The following is a 14177-nucleotide window of genomic DNA, read 5'->3' on the forward strand; positions in this document are numbered from 1 at the left end:
TGTAAATTGCGAGATTAAATACAAATCGCAAGATCAGATGCAACTGTTTGTGCAAAATAACTATTAAATCTTTTAAAATGTTGGAAAACTTGATCAATGCATGTGCAGCTATTGCAGTGCATTATTAATCTGCACATTTTAGAATCACCTTCCAAGTTTGACGCAAGTTGTAAGATTAAATGCAAATCACAAGATTAATCTTGCAACTTTTTCCAAAATTAAAACAAAATCTTATAAAACATTGGAAAGCTTGATCAATGCATATGCAGCTATTATAGTGCATTATTAATCGGCACATTTTAGTTGCAGCTTGTAAATTTGACGCAAATTGCAAGATTACATGCAATTATTTTTGCAAGATTATGAAATCTTATGAAATGTTGGAAAGCTTGATCAATGGATATGCAGCTATTGTAATGAATGAATAATCTTTAAGTTTGATGCAAGTTGCAAGATTAGATGCAACTTGTTTGCATCAAAGGCAGGGCGCTTATAAAATGTTAGTTCGAAACAGGAAATGTTAAGAGGTGCATGAATCAATGCATGTGGCTCACTGGCAGCAGAAAAGGAGTTCAGTATGCTCAGTAACACCAAGAGAACCTCTGGGCCACTAAGTGCTATGGTACAGTATATGCACATCTTGCGCAACAAATGCAATAATCTATTTTCAGTGCATTATGGCTACTGCCTACGTAAATAACCACCCTTTTCTGGAAGTGTGGAGCTGTGATTGCACATGAACAAACCTGCATGTATTAATGAAGGGCTAAGTATAAAATATCACCAGCTTTTATATATTGTAGGCTGGCTGTTAGATTATATTTTAATATGTGCAAGTGAAATGCTCATGTAATGTGAAATTTCTCCATGTTAAGCAAAGATGATAAATTATTTTATTTTTTAAATCAAAACAAACCCTCTGCAATATTGGGCAAGATGGACAGTGTTTAATTTTTCATTTTAAGCCATTATTGCATGGTCCACCAGGAGTATCTTATGTAAGTGGTGTGTTATACTGCATGAAAGCTCCATGCACACGACACAGAAGCTGGAGGGTCAGTTCCTGCCTTCAGCTATAGATCATAAACAGGCCTGATGCACAAGTAAATAATCTGTATTTGATGGATTATTTCCCTGCAGGTTTTAGTCAGATTTAATGGAAGTCATAGCAATAAAATCAACTGATCTTGGGGGAGAAAAATGGCTTTATATCAAAGTCAGAGACTGATGCCAACATTAGAATTATCACAGTTCTTAAAAAACATTCACATTTTTTGAAACATTAAATAATCTAAACTAGGGAGGGAAGAACATAAATTACAAACCAGGGACTGAATGTGTGTTTATGTATGTTTACAATTTCTCAAAGAACCCATTAAGTCAAAATCGCAATTTTGTGGCTTTAAGGCCATGTCAGTTTTGATGCCATTTATTGTGTGCTCCTATAATTTGACAAAATTAGCGTTTAGCAGATATATACGCATTTAAAACGAACAGTGAAAAATAGTGATGACTCATCTTGCACTTGGCAAATCCAAACTTTTGTCCACTACAATTCTCTCTAGACTGAGAATGTCCCATTAAACAGACATTATATGTATTATCATCCACTGGCCACCCAATATATGAGTAAATATGTATTTTTACAATCTCTTAACTATGGTAGTGACTGCTAAATGTGTTAAGTCATGATTAAATAGCTTTTATAATTTGTTGCATTATTGTGTTGAGTCTGTTAGGACATAGTGTTAAAGCTTTTAGTAAAACAAAGATACAATATTCAGTGTGCAGTTCACAATTTATTTACTGAATAAATCTGGACAAAACACCAAAATTTGTTACATTACAATCAGAGCATCTGAGGCAGACATCCCACCATGCACTCCCCACCCCCCCTCCCCTGAAAAAAATAAGGAAAAAACAACGAACGAAAAGAATCCTTCAACATCAGCACCTAATCAGTGGCAACTTAGGTAGGCAGTTCATTCTACAGAAGGGGGAAAAAGCTCAATGACCAAAGGAAAATAAAATCACACAGAAAATAAATTCTAAAGCGCAATTGGACTCCTAGCAAATTGTAACAATCCTCTGTAAGATTCTTCTTTAAGGAAGAAAAAAAAAAGAAACTCCCCTCTTGCTAGGCAGGCTAAAGCATTCAAAGGGCACATGCCATATACTAGATATAAATCACGATTTCAAGTAACATTGATATACGACGAAACATGTCTACATGTACCCATTCAGAACAAGATCATTTCACAGACCTATGCAGGCAGTAGAGTTAACGTGAGGTACTCGAGACCATGCAGTCGTAGAAATAGTCTAATATTTATGGAGTCAAATGCAAAAAAACTAAAAAAGGAAAAAGAACGTTTCGGGGCGCTAAATTACTTGCATTGACGTTAGATCGTTAACTTTTAAACTTAGGACAGCCTTTGATATAAAAATCAAACCTGTCCTGTGTCAAATGTATTGCCTACAATATTGGTGAAATAAACTCTAAGAAAATGAAAACAGAAAAAACCCTGCACGTATTTCTTTTTAAATATAGTAGTTACATTATAAATAAAAAGATACATTTTCCTCCAGCAAAAGAAAAACTAAAATTAAATAGACACTAGTCCAGAGAGGTGGAATCGACCATTCTCTAAGACTAGGCAAGTCAAGTGCTTAACGTTTTATTTTATTTTTTTGAAGGCTCGCGGAGAAAGTTTCAGTTCAGGTTAGAGTGAAAAAAGCAGCAATTATACGATAAAAAGAAACAGCTTAATGCAACACAAATAGTTCTCTTAATGCAGCCTTACATAAGAACAAAGTACAGTTTGGGATAAGAGGCTAATTCTTCAGCTAGCATTTTGTAGGTCTTTGCAGTACTGAAATGGAGGGTTATCGAAGAGCAAACAAGTTTAATAAAATACTTAAAATAAAAAGATAATCAAAATACAGACACAGCCAACAGATTGCATTGAGGAAAAGATAAAGGAGATACGGTTATCTTCTTTGACAAATCAGTTTGAAACAGGAAGGTTGTTGCAGTTTTGCCTGATATATTGTTTGTTCTCTTCTTGGCTGTGGTCTCCTGTGCTGTAATGCATGTTTGTAGCTTAATGTGACTTGTACGCCTTTTAAGCACCACATAAAAAATAAAAAAAGAGGACCCTGCTGAAAAAAAAAACAAACAAAAAAACAGCTTAAACCAGTCTAAGGTGGTTAGCTGGTCTTCCAGGCAAGCCAAGCTGGTGTTAATGGTTTTAGAGCGGTTGTGGGCACTTGTCAACTGGAAGACCTGCTGGCCAACCATCTAAACACCAGCATGGCCAGGCTGGGAAACCAGCTAAAACAGCTTAGCCAGACTTGGAGACCATCTTAACCAGCTTTGCCAGACTGAGACCAGAGTTGACTTTCGAATAACTTATCCAGACTAGGAGCCCAGTTAGACCAGCTCAAACCAGCTAAGCCAGGCTGGGAGACCAGCTAAACTAGCTTAAAGCAGCTTGACCAGGCTGGAATACCAGCTAGACTAACTTAAACCAGCTTAGCTAGACTATGATATAAGCTCGACCATCTTAAACCAGCTTAGCAAGGCTGGGAAACATGCAAGACCAGTTTAAGCCATCTTGGTAAGGCTGGGAGACCACCTCAGGCTGGTTCAAGCCATGGTTTTAGCAGGGGAAAAAACTAAATAAGTCTTGCTACATCACTCAACGCTGTTAGCATTGTCCAGAATTCCTAGCTGTAGGTGTTCCACACCACCTTAGCCGGATACGACCATGTCTCTCCATGGAATGGGAAATACAAGACACCATTGCAATGAGTGTATTTTTTTAAACTCTAAAGGACGTGGCAAAATGACTGACGAGTTTGTGCTCAGCTAAAGAACTGTTCTAGTTCTTCTTCCATGTTGGCCTCTGGTACCATTTGGTCCAACTCGCGTTCTCCCCTCCCGTGGGCGGCAGTGGCCGACGTACCGGTGGAAGCTAAGAACCAGGGGTGGTCCAGGATCTCTCGAGAGGTGAGGCGTTCTGTAGGTTCTCGCCGCAGGATGCTACGGATGAGGCATCGCGCCTTGGGCGTCAGCGTCTCGGGGATGCTGAACTGGCCACGGCGGATCTTGCTGAATAGCGAGCTGGGCTCCACATCATGGAAAGGATAGCGGCCCACCAGGATGGTGTAGAGCATCACACCCAAGCTCCACACATCTGCCGCCTTCCCCGAGTAGCTGCCATTTGCGTTGAGGATTTCCGGGCTTACATAGGCTGGACAACCATGTTTGTCTGAGAGGGAATCATCCGCCCCTTCCAAAAGGTATGTGTCCTCCAAACTTTCCAACTTTACAAGACTCCTAACAAAGACAATAATAAAAAAAAACCCACACAATTAAAAAAAGCAGTATTTGAAATGGGCCCATAATAAAGTGAAATTGGGCAAATTTCCAGCCAGATAGAGCAATACTGGCTCAATCGTCAGTCTGGTGCATGAACATTTGTTTGATCGAACAATGCAAGCCGTTGTGTTTTAGAAACCAGTTTAAAAACAATCATTTATTTGTTCAATCTTCAATGAACTTCACTACGAAATGACTGACGAACTTACTGGCCAAAAACTGAAAACATTTTGCAAGTAGCAAGTTGAAAAATATATAAAATGGTGCACATGTTCAGTTGGTTTTGAAGATTCAAAAAACTAATTTTCTATGACATTCAATTCGAAACAACTGCCTAAATAAAATGTTACGCACATAGAAAGTTGTAAAATACATGAAAAATAGCAAATGTTTGGTTGAGGCGAATCATACAGCAAGAACTAAAGTCAGTTTTAGTTTGTCACTTTCGCACATGAGGGACTATAGTTACTCTTAGCCATTTAGAGGAAATTTTTAGCTCCTATTCCATGGTAGGTACTTTTTGAGAGAAGAGGAACTGTGGAAGGTGCTGCAGCCTGTGATTGGTCAAAAATATATGACGTAAAAAGCAATGAGAAACGCGAAGAGCCTGCAGTCTCCATGAGTAAACAAACTTGTACCAAAATGCACTCCCAAAAAGGTATCCAAAGATTATCGCCTGTTTCACATATTATGTGCATGCGAGGGGTGAGCAGAGCTGCTGCGTGTCTTTAACAGGAGATGCATTTTGAGTTTTCATGGCATCTATTCTGTGACAGTTGCAGCACTATGCAGAAAATAAAGTGATTTCTGGATTACTACATTGACTTTTTCCTGTGATAGTGGACATAAATAATAAACTGCTTTTCAAGAGCAGGTAATTGAGAACTATTATAAGCTTAACCGTCATGAAATGTAATTTACATGAGGATACATGTAATCCTTTGTGTGCTGTGTGTTTAACTTATCAGTACATCAAGATGTCTTTTTTCAGTCAGCGTAGTTCAGTACAGTATTTTATGTTGAGTCCTAAAAACCTTTATTGTAAAAGATTGTGTTCATAGTTTTATAGTGAAAAAATAAAAACAATTGCTTAGTTCAGCGTGTACTGTGCAGTTGCTATTGTATAGTGTGTGCAAACAATGTCAAAGGAAAAACGGTCAACACTACATTACGTTGTCACAAGAGGATTTTGCAGATGCAAACGTAAGACAGAAAAGTCTCTTACAAAACATTGTTCCTCTAAAAAATTGTCCATCCATAAAGTCCCTCTTGGGGAGTACCAGAACTCTAGGTGGGAAAGGGGCTTAGGCCAAAAACTGAAAACGTATTGAATGAAGAAAGATGTAAAATTCATCAAATGGAATAAATGTTTGGTTATGTTGGCTTTCAGGATGGATCATACAAAAATTAAACATAATTGTCTATGAACTTCAATGGGACTAACTAACTGGCCAAAAAGTTAAGGAATCCTTGGTTCCAAAACTGCCAATTCAAAATAAGACCCTTTTTACTTGAAACTCCAAATCATATCTTTCTCTACCATAGTTAAAGGTTGGTAGTTTTATGACAGCCCAGCATAAATATCCTCCACATATTGGACAGTAAATCCCTTAAATAGAAAAGCAATATAAAGATAGCCTCTAGACATTCCTGTCAGCGAAAGCGCCATCCACAGGGAAATCTAGAATTCATCCTGCGAATTATAAAAAGTAGGAATAATACAATGCATGAGAAGGGATTCCTTAAACCACACTATTGCCCGCCATCCTACTAGGGATGAGTCACAATATTATGCACATCCAAACACAATACTAATGCAAAACTTAAGTTGATGACTATTGCTTCATCCAAAATGAATATTCTTTTGTGATTACAAAGACAAAAAACTCTGTATCAATGCATCAGCGCATGCAATGAAAACATCTATTAAGTCTTTAGTGAGCTGCCTCTTGACTCACATTGAGTCTGAATTATGAAACTATCAGAATGAAACCGTACGCCCACGGAATCTCTGCTATACATCCAATCATCCGATCTCAAAATAGTCATTATTTTTCAACACAAACAGTATTATACTGCAGGGATATGTTGCAGGCCGCCTAAATTACCTCAAGGTCAGAAATTAACAGGATGTCCCCTTCTTTGACCTGAACTTGTGACCTGTTTCCATATACCAGCAGAATGACATAAAGCAAAGAGAACATGGCACGCTCAAAATATTCCCGTAATGACATGCAGCACATGTGAGTCACAGCTCCACACCACAGCAAGTTACAACAGGTCAAGAGCTTGCAAAGAACACCTGCCCACAGGATAGCAGAAACGGAGGAGGACACATGCACCAACACACCAGTACATTAGAGACAGATTCCAGACTAGAAATGTGTAAAACGGTTTTCAAACCGTGGTCTGCAGACCCCCATAAGGGCCACGAGGGGGTGCAAGTGGGTCTGTGGAAACTTTGAGAAAAAATGAAGATTTGACCAAATGCATTTTATTTTTAACAGTAAGAAATAAAAATGATCTTTATTTAGTTTGGTAAAAAAAAAAAGAAAAAAATATTTTTTTATTAATAATAATAATTTTATTATTGCTTGCTAGTTAGTTTGCTCACTGGATGTATGCCACGATCCTTTTAAAGCTGCTTTGGATAATATTTATTGTGAAATATTCTAAACAAATAAATTTGAATTGAACTGAAAAAAAATTCTGTTGTTATTCTAATATTGGGTAGAGGAAAAATATGCAATTTTACCTTCATATTTTCCAGATATTATTTTAATAAAAATAAAAAAACATTCTTTAAAACAACAAACAAATATAAAGCTTTTTTATTATTATTTTGGAAACAACATGTTTTTTTTATAATATCATCACACTTACTATTTTTTACACCCAGTATAAATAGGTCTGTATACATGAAAATGGGTCCTTTGCAAAAGGGATAATAATATTTGAAAAAAGAAAAAAGTTTGCATCTTAAAAATGCAAAGGCTCATGGCGGGATGCTGAAAAAATAGTGCAAGTTGTGATACAATGTCTGATGGAATGTGATTGGTTGTTGAAGTGGTGCTTTAAAGGGGATGAATTTAAAGATGCAATTTTTCCAAGAGTTTGTGTGCAAATTGTCTAACAGCTAAAGCACAAGCACGCTAATTAAGACATCACCACTTAATGTGATGTTTATACACTATAAACTCTAAAAATTAGAGGTAGATCGATATTCCGGTTTTACGATTAATCGTGCCGATAGTTGCTTTTTGGAACTATCGGTTATCTGCAAAAATCTATGTTGATTGTTGCTGATAGTTTTTTCTTCATTTTGTAATTTCAAAATAAGGGTTCCTGGTGAGTTTAGGGCTTCTTTATACTTAAAAGTCCCACGTTATGCACCAAATCTGAATTTTTTCTAGTTATTATTGGAATTTTGGTTGAACAAAAAACTACATCTGGGACTTTGTTCATTTTGGACTTTTTGTCTTTGCCCGCCATAGTAAAGAAATATATATATTTTTTTGACAGTCTATAAATTGATTTTAAAACTATCGGCCGATCAATCGGTTATCGGCCTTTCCCACCACCTTAGTTATCGGTATCGTCAAAATTCACCATGGGTCGACCTCTACTAAAGATATAAATCGACATAAACAATTTATATAAATTAGTCAAAAATCAACTATCCCATCCCTATTCCAGGCACTGCAAGCCCTAGTGTGTGACCGTAGAATGTCATCTGGCCATCGTTCATGACATAACCGGGTCAGGAACTCACTACGCTGAGGTATGCAGTTCTGTCTGGTTTGACTTTCTTTCTGGTTCCAATCTTGGTGCGCCCTCGGTGTTTGATTTCTAGCCAGGGTAACACTCACCACTCTTGGCCACATATACTGTACATGCTTGCGTCTGCAATCACTCAGTGAAAGGTGGATGGTTAACACACCACACCACAGAGCATGGGAACAGTAAGGTCACCGGGCTCACATTTAAAGCACCGGGCAACATTCTCCATTTCCATTGAGTGAGCCAGAGGGAATCTAGCTGAGCTCACTCATTTGATGAGGTGGGGGTGCAACTGCCCTTTAGTTTCAATGTGAGGGCCACCCAGATTCATAATGCATGCTGGGATTATTTCAGAATAATTTTATTACCAAACATATGGTCAGGCAAAAATTTTAACTGTGCATTTAGCATATTGGTGCAGCATAGTCTGGGTGAAACTAAAAAGCTAGTAGATAACCAATACTAGATATTTCAAAACCAGACCCTTAATACAATAGTACTTTGATAAATACCATGGTTCTGTATGATTACTAGATGTCTGTTCCATAATCTAGTGAGCTGCCTAGCTGTCCACTGCCTACACAGATGGAACCTAATAAGTGACTGTGGCAGGGAGGAGGGCGGGGCCAGGTCGTGATGCTGCACACCCGGCCCCATATCAGGCTAATCAAGCCCTCCAGAGGGATAAAGGTGACCGGAGGCGGCAGTAAGAGAGCGAGAGAGAGCGAGAGAGAGTGTTACGGGCAGCTGCCCTGCATGTGTTTATGCTTGTGTCTTTTTAAGTTTATTATTAAACTATTATTTATATTGTCAAGCCGGTTCTCGCCGCCTCCTTTCCCTTTTACCTCGTTACAGTGACTGATTTGGAAAGGTCTACATAGGCAGCAATTCTGCATACCACAACAAATAGTGCACGGCATGGGAGACTCAAATTAATTGATTTCAATATTTCTAATATATAACAAAATAGTTTGACATTAGCATGTTGCTATGTTAATGATGCAATACTCAAATAAACATACAACTACATATCGCACACAAATATTGGAAAAAACAGTCTGCTTAAATGCAACCACAAGATGCATTAGATGCTTTATTGGTAGTGCCTTTACCTATCCTCATTCTTGAAGACGAACTTCCTCAGCTTCAGGTCTCTGAGCACCAGGCCGTTGTCGTGGCAGTGCGCCACCACGGATGCTATCTGATGGAAGAGTCTGGCAGCTTCTTCCTCTCGCAGCTTCTTGCAAGTGCGAACGAAAGAGTGCATGTCGCCATGGCTGCTCTCGAAGAACACGTATGCTCGCTTATCGCCCAGAAGAATCTCCACAATCTGGTTAATGTGGTCATGGGTGCCCAGCACAAAGTAAGCAGCCAAGGACTCCTGATATCGACTGATATCAAACACCTGGAAAGACAGAGGAAGAAGCATTTGGAATTCAATTAGATGCAGTCATCGATTTTCCTGACATTTCAGGTGAAGTGCAAAGGTATTAGACCTGAAGACAAGGGCACTCTTTAATACTGTGGTTACCAATAGGGCTAAGAGGCAATTATTGTCATTAAATGGATAGTTCCATAAAAAAAAATGAAAATTCTGTCATTATATACTCAGCCTTATGTCGGTCAAATCTGTATTTAGGGCTGGGCCATATGGCTGCATATCTTGATATTTTTCAGCTTATTGACGATATTCAATATATATCCCAATAATTATATATTTGTACTAAAATGGCATTATAAGTGTTTTTTAAAGCAAAGGAACTATCATTTCAACCAAACAGCCACTGTAGCAAAGTATACTGTAAATGATTAATGCATGAAATAAAATTCTAAAAATTATGAAGCAGGGCGCAATTTGCTCCAAAAATTAAACATATAGGAGCCAAATGGCAGTTTTTAAACGCCAAAATACAGAACTGATCAATTAAGATGGTTATTCAGAAGCAAGATTGAAAGCAGAGGAAAAGAAAGTAAGCTGATAACCGATTAATCAGACGATTCATTTTTAAAATCAATATATATAGTGTTAAAAAAGTTCTTAGTCTTTCCTTACTGTGACACAGTGGCCCAGACACAGAGGCTACAAGACTCCAAATTAAATTAAATATCAGATGCAGTTTATTGTGCAACCAAAACAGAATGCAAATAATATTTATTGTGTATCCCCAAAAAATATGATATGCTGCATAACTCGGGACTTTTAATTTTAAACAAGCCCGAAATACAACGGGGACTCTTATTTTGAAAAGTCTGCACTCATAGCTGCTCAACCAAACAGATAAGGGAAACAAAATAGGCACTCTTACAATCATTTACAATATAAATATTAAAAAGTCAGGACTTTCATTAACAAAATTAGCAGTAATTCATTAACAACACAAACGTTCACCATTGGCTAGTAAATTTGTGCTTTTAATCACCAGACTTTTGACGACATATAAGCATAATGCAAATAAAAACTGAAAAAGATATTAAGCAAAACGGGAAGGGCACATCTTCACATATGTACAGTATTCATATGCGCTAGTATATATGAGAGCAAATATTGTTTTTCATATTTTCGCTTTCATCATTTTAATCACATTTTATCTTTATACAAATGTACAAATTTCACATTCTATCAATATACATAAATTCATGTAATTGGAATTGTGTGAACATGCAGCGCTTTGCTTTCACAATTCACGAGACCGCTTAAAGGAGCATCCTGTGAGATGTGAAAGTGAAACTGAACAGGCACCACATGTGACTTTCAGATGTGAAAGTGAAAGTGGAGATTTACAGTAAAACAAATACTTAAATATTGATCTGTTTCTCACCCACACCTACCATTTCACTTTTGATGACATGGATTTAACCACTGGAGTCATATGGATTACTTTAATGCTACTTTTATCTGCTTTTTGGACCTTCAGATTTCTGGCCACCATTCACTTGCACTGAAAGGACCAACAGATCTAAAAATCTTTGTTTGTGATCTGCTGAAGAAAAAAAATCTTAAACTTCTGGGATTGCATGAGGATGAGTAAATAACAAGAGAATTTTCATTTTTGGTTGAACTGTTCCTTGAAGGTCATAAACGGTTCAAGCAAAACCCAATCAGATTCGCCCATTACCCCGATTTCACATCACATTAAAACATCTTTACTGGCGTTTGTACCGCCATTCGTACCGGCTTATCCAATGTGCGCAAGTTTTGTGTGCATGCCTGTTTCTGGTCTGATGTCAAATAATCTGATGATTTCAAATCTCTTGTAAATGCGATTTTTTTTCCGTTTTCAGAATTTTTGAATTAGCTGATTTTTGGTAGTTATCAGCATATTGGTGTGCATGTCACACTCGTTAAGAGTGAACCGGTTCTTAGGTTTGAGAATGAACGATTCAGTTTTGTAAACTGAATCAATTGATTCATTGAAAAGATCAGACTAAAATGACTGATTCCTGGACAAATCACTCTGCTACTTCTCTCATGAACGTGCCAAAGACAGCTAGGGAGGATGTGAAGATTTTCAGTGAATAACGATTTAATTTTACAGCTTGACAGCCCCAGTCCTCATTCACTTTATTTAAAATAGCAGCCAGAATATTCAACATGCAGGTGACTAAATAATGACAGAATCTTCATTTTTGGGTAAACTACTCCTTTATCTCTGATAAATGAGACCATGTGTAAATCCGAAACAAAAGAATAGAAATCCAGCAGTGCTGAGTCGAAACCTTCTGCAGCAATTCAGAGTCCTCAAAAACACACACTCACTTTTTTATGTTAGATCTTAGTAACAGACACATAAAAGAGACAGAGGCTAAATATATCGTGACAGTGGTGGACATTAGAGGCCATTCTCTCATCAGGAGATAGAGTTTGCACTAATTGCGTTTCACCCAAGTCAAACCATTCACAATATCTCATGTTTCAAAGTCATGTGGACTTCTGCTTGCATACAGCCATGTATTCATGCATGCTCTCTCTCCCTCTCTCTTCAAAGGTTTTCCCCATTTGATGCTTTTTTCACGTGCCTATTTAAAGAACGTATCACTTAACATTGTTTAATTGTTGAAACTACATACACATTGCAAAATAGCACACCATCAATAGTGTTCATTCAAATAATTAGAGAAAAAAAGGGAAGGTCACTCATTTGATATAAATGAAGACATTGATATTCAATGATACATCAATATTGACAATTGCATGGCATGCATCTTAAAAGATACCTTAGTTAGAAATGCAATAAGCCAGATGCTGCAAATTGCAGCATGTAATTTTATTCATTGATCATACAATGACATATTTTAAGAGATATAGGCTATTCATAATGCACAAAACCATTATGTTTGCTATGATTGCAAAAGTGTTCTATTACACTGTTGTGCAATTATGAGTTTTATCTATATCTAGAAACGCATATTAGAGAATCTCTTACCTTGCACACGAGCTCTTCCCCACTGTGCAGGTGGGTGGCTCTAAAAACATGGTCTCCCTCGATGGGCTCCAACAAAAGGTAATTTCCAATGCAAGAGATGCAGTGAGAAGAGTCGGGGGTCTCCGGGGGGCTGGGGGATCCTAAATTGGGACTAAAACTCTGGCTCGATTCTGTAGTCCTTAGGCAAGAGAGTTCCTCAAAGTCGTGTGCTTTGTGCCGCGATCGCCCATAACGCGAAATGTTAATGGGACTGGATCTCTGTATGTTCATGAGTATAGAATGAGGTACGTTCAGATCAAGTGGGGTTTATAGACGGATCTGACGGACAGGGATTGGAAGTGTATGACACACAGATGCCCTCTATTTAACACTGTCCGAAGTGCATTACACAACAAAAGGCATGAAGGCAGGAGCGATTCCCCTTGGTGTTAATGCTTACACCGGTGCTGTGCAATATTTCTGTGCATTAATTGCAAAAACAGTCATTTAGTTTTGAACTTACATGCAATGCATAGACGAATTTTGAACGTTTCTTTTTTTCTTTTTTTTTTAAATATATATTGCGATTGTTACGCGATCCGCATTGTAAAGCGCGATACAATGCAAAGACTTTGTAACGTCACATTCAATGTAGCGCAGATGGGCGCGCGGCAGGTAAATAACGGATTTTTTCGCGTTGAATTGCATTCAATGCAATTGCGTAAAAAGTGCCAGCTGGCAGAAAATACCGGTGGGATCAGATATCCTGAGAGGACGTTCCGTTTTCATTCAAGCGGGCCTCCGCGCAAATAATTTCCATCCAAATATGGCAAGGGAAAATGTTCCTGATCCAGATAACTAGTCCTCTTTTGTTATGCCTTGGCAGTGGATGTTCTCGCGAACAGCCTTCCTTTCCTTTTAAACTCCGGCGGAATTCGTCAAATATTTGCACTAAGGCAGAAGGGACGGCCGACTTTCTCCCCTGGCCTGTCCCTTGTTTCAGCAAGCCGACACCACCATTATTTTATTTTACTTACGTGGCTGGGAATCTAGTCCATTGAGCGCGCGGGGTCAGCTGCACACACACTCAAACACACACACGCGCGCGCAGTGTTCCAGTGCACGAGCTGACTGACTGACTGACTGAGCTCACCGGACAGACCGGGGCTCTCCACGCGCAAGACCGACCCGCCCCCTGGCGTCATAACCAATCCACTCACCCATTGGTCGACCGCCCTTGATGAGGACACATCCACAGTCTTGCAATCCATCCATGCGGTCATGTGAGATCCTTGTTGTCCTTGGAGCACTTTAAATTATCTATCTATATGGTAGATTCTAGTGAGTGGAAATATACGTGCGCCCTGGATGAATAAATGTCACTTGCTTATTTACATATAAAGGTGAATCTCAAGAAACCTGTCAAACTCAAAAGTAAACCAACCAGATGAATTACAGTAATGAGAATTTGTTGAGAAAATGTGCTTAATTGTCATGAAATAATGCCATAAATTGGTCTTTAAAGGGATAGCTCACCCAAAAAAAAAAAAAAAATTCTCTCATCATTTACTCATCCTCATGCCATCCCAGGTGTATGCCATTCTTCTGCA

The 14177-nt window shown here is 38.2% G+C and overlaps 1 protein-coding gene across 1 annotated transcript; it reads right to left on the reverse strand.

Moving 5' to 3' along the window:
* Positions 1 to 1902: 1902 nt before the first annotated feature.
* trib2 (tribbles pseudokinase 2) lies at positions 1903 to 13710 on the reverse strand. The gene is made up of 3 exons (XM_051645492.1): positions 12589 to 13710; positions 9277 to 9569; positions 1903 to 4342 (listed from the first exon to the last, which is right to left on the reverse strand). Exons 1-3 carry the CDS (start codon positions 12856 to 12858, stop codon positions 3868 to 3870), a joined length of 1038 nt encoding a protein of 345 aa, XP_051501452.1. The 5' UTR covers positions 12859 to 13710; the 3' UTR covers positions 1903 to 3867.
* Between the last annotated feature and the right edge of the window lie 467 nt (positions 13711 to 14177).

This window comes from Myxocyprinus asiaticus, chromosome 19 (assembly GCF_019703515.2).
Source record: "Myxocyprinus asiaticus isolate MX2 ecotype Aquarium Trade chromosome 19, UBuf_Myxa_2, whole genome shotgun sequence".
In the NCBI taxonomy this organism is placed as follows: domain Eukaryota; kingdom Metazoa; phylum Chordata; class Actinopteri; order Cypriniformes; family Catostomidae; genus Myxocyprinus; species Myxocyprinus asiaticus.

Excerpts from the sequence above, each read along its gene's own strand:
- trib2 (XM_051645492.1), bottom strand. The coding sequence starts at position 12,858 with ATGAACATACAGAGATCCAGTCCCATTAACATTTCGCGTTATGGGCGA. Across the intron at positions 9,570-12,588 it reads GGGAAGAGCTCGTGTGCAAG|GTGTTTGATATCAGTCGATA; the intron begins GTAAGAGATTCT and ends CTGTCTTTCCAG. Across the intron at positions 4,343-9,276 it reads GTCTTCAAGAATGAGGATAG|GAGTCTTGTAAAGTTGGAAA; the intron begins GTAAAGGCACTA and ends TGTCTTTGTTAG.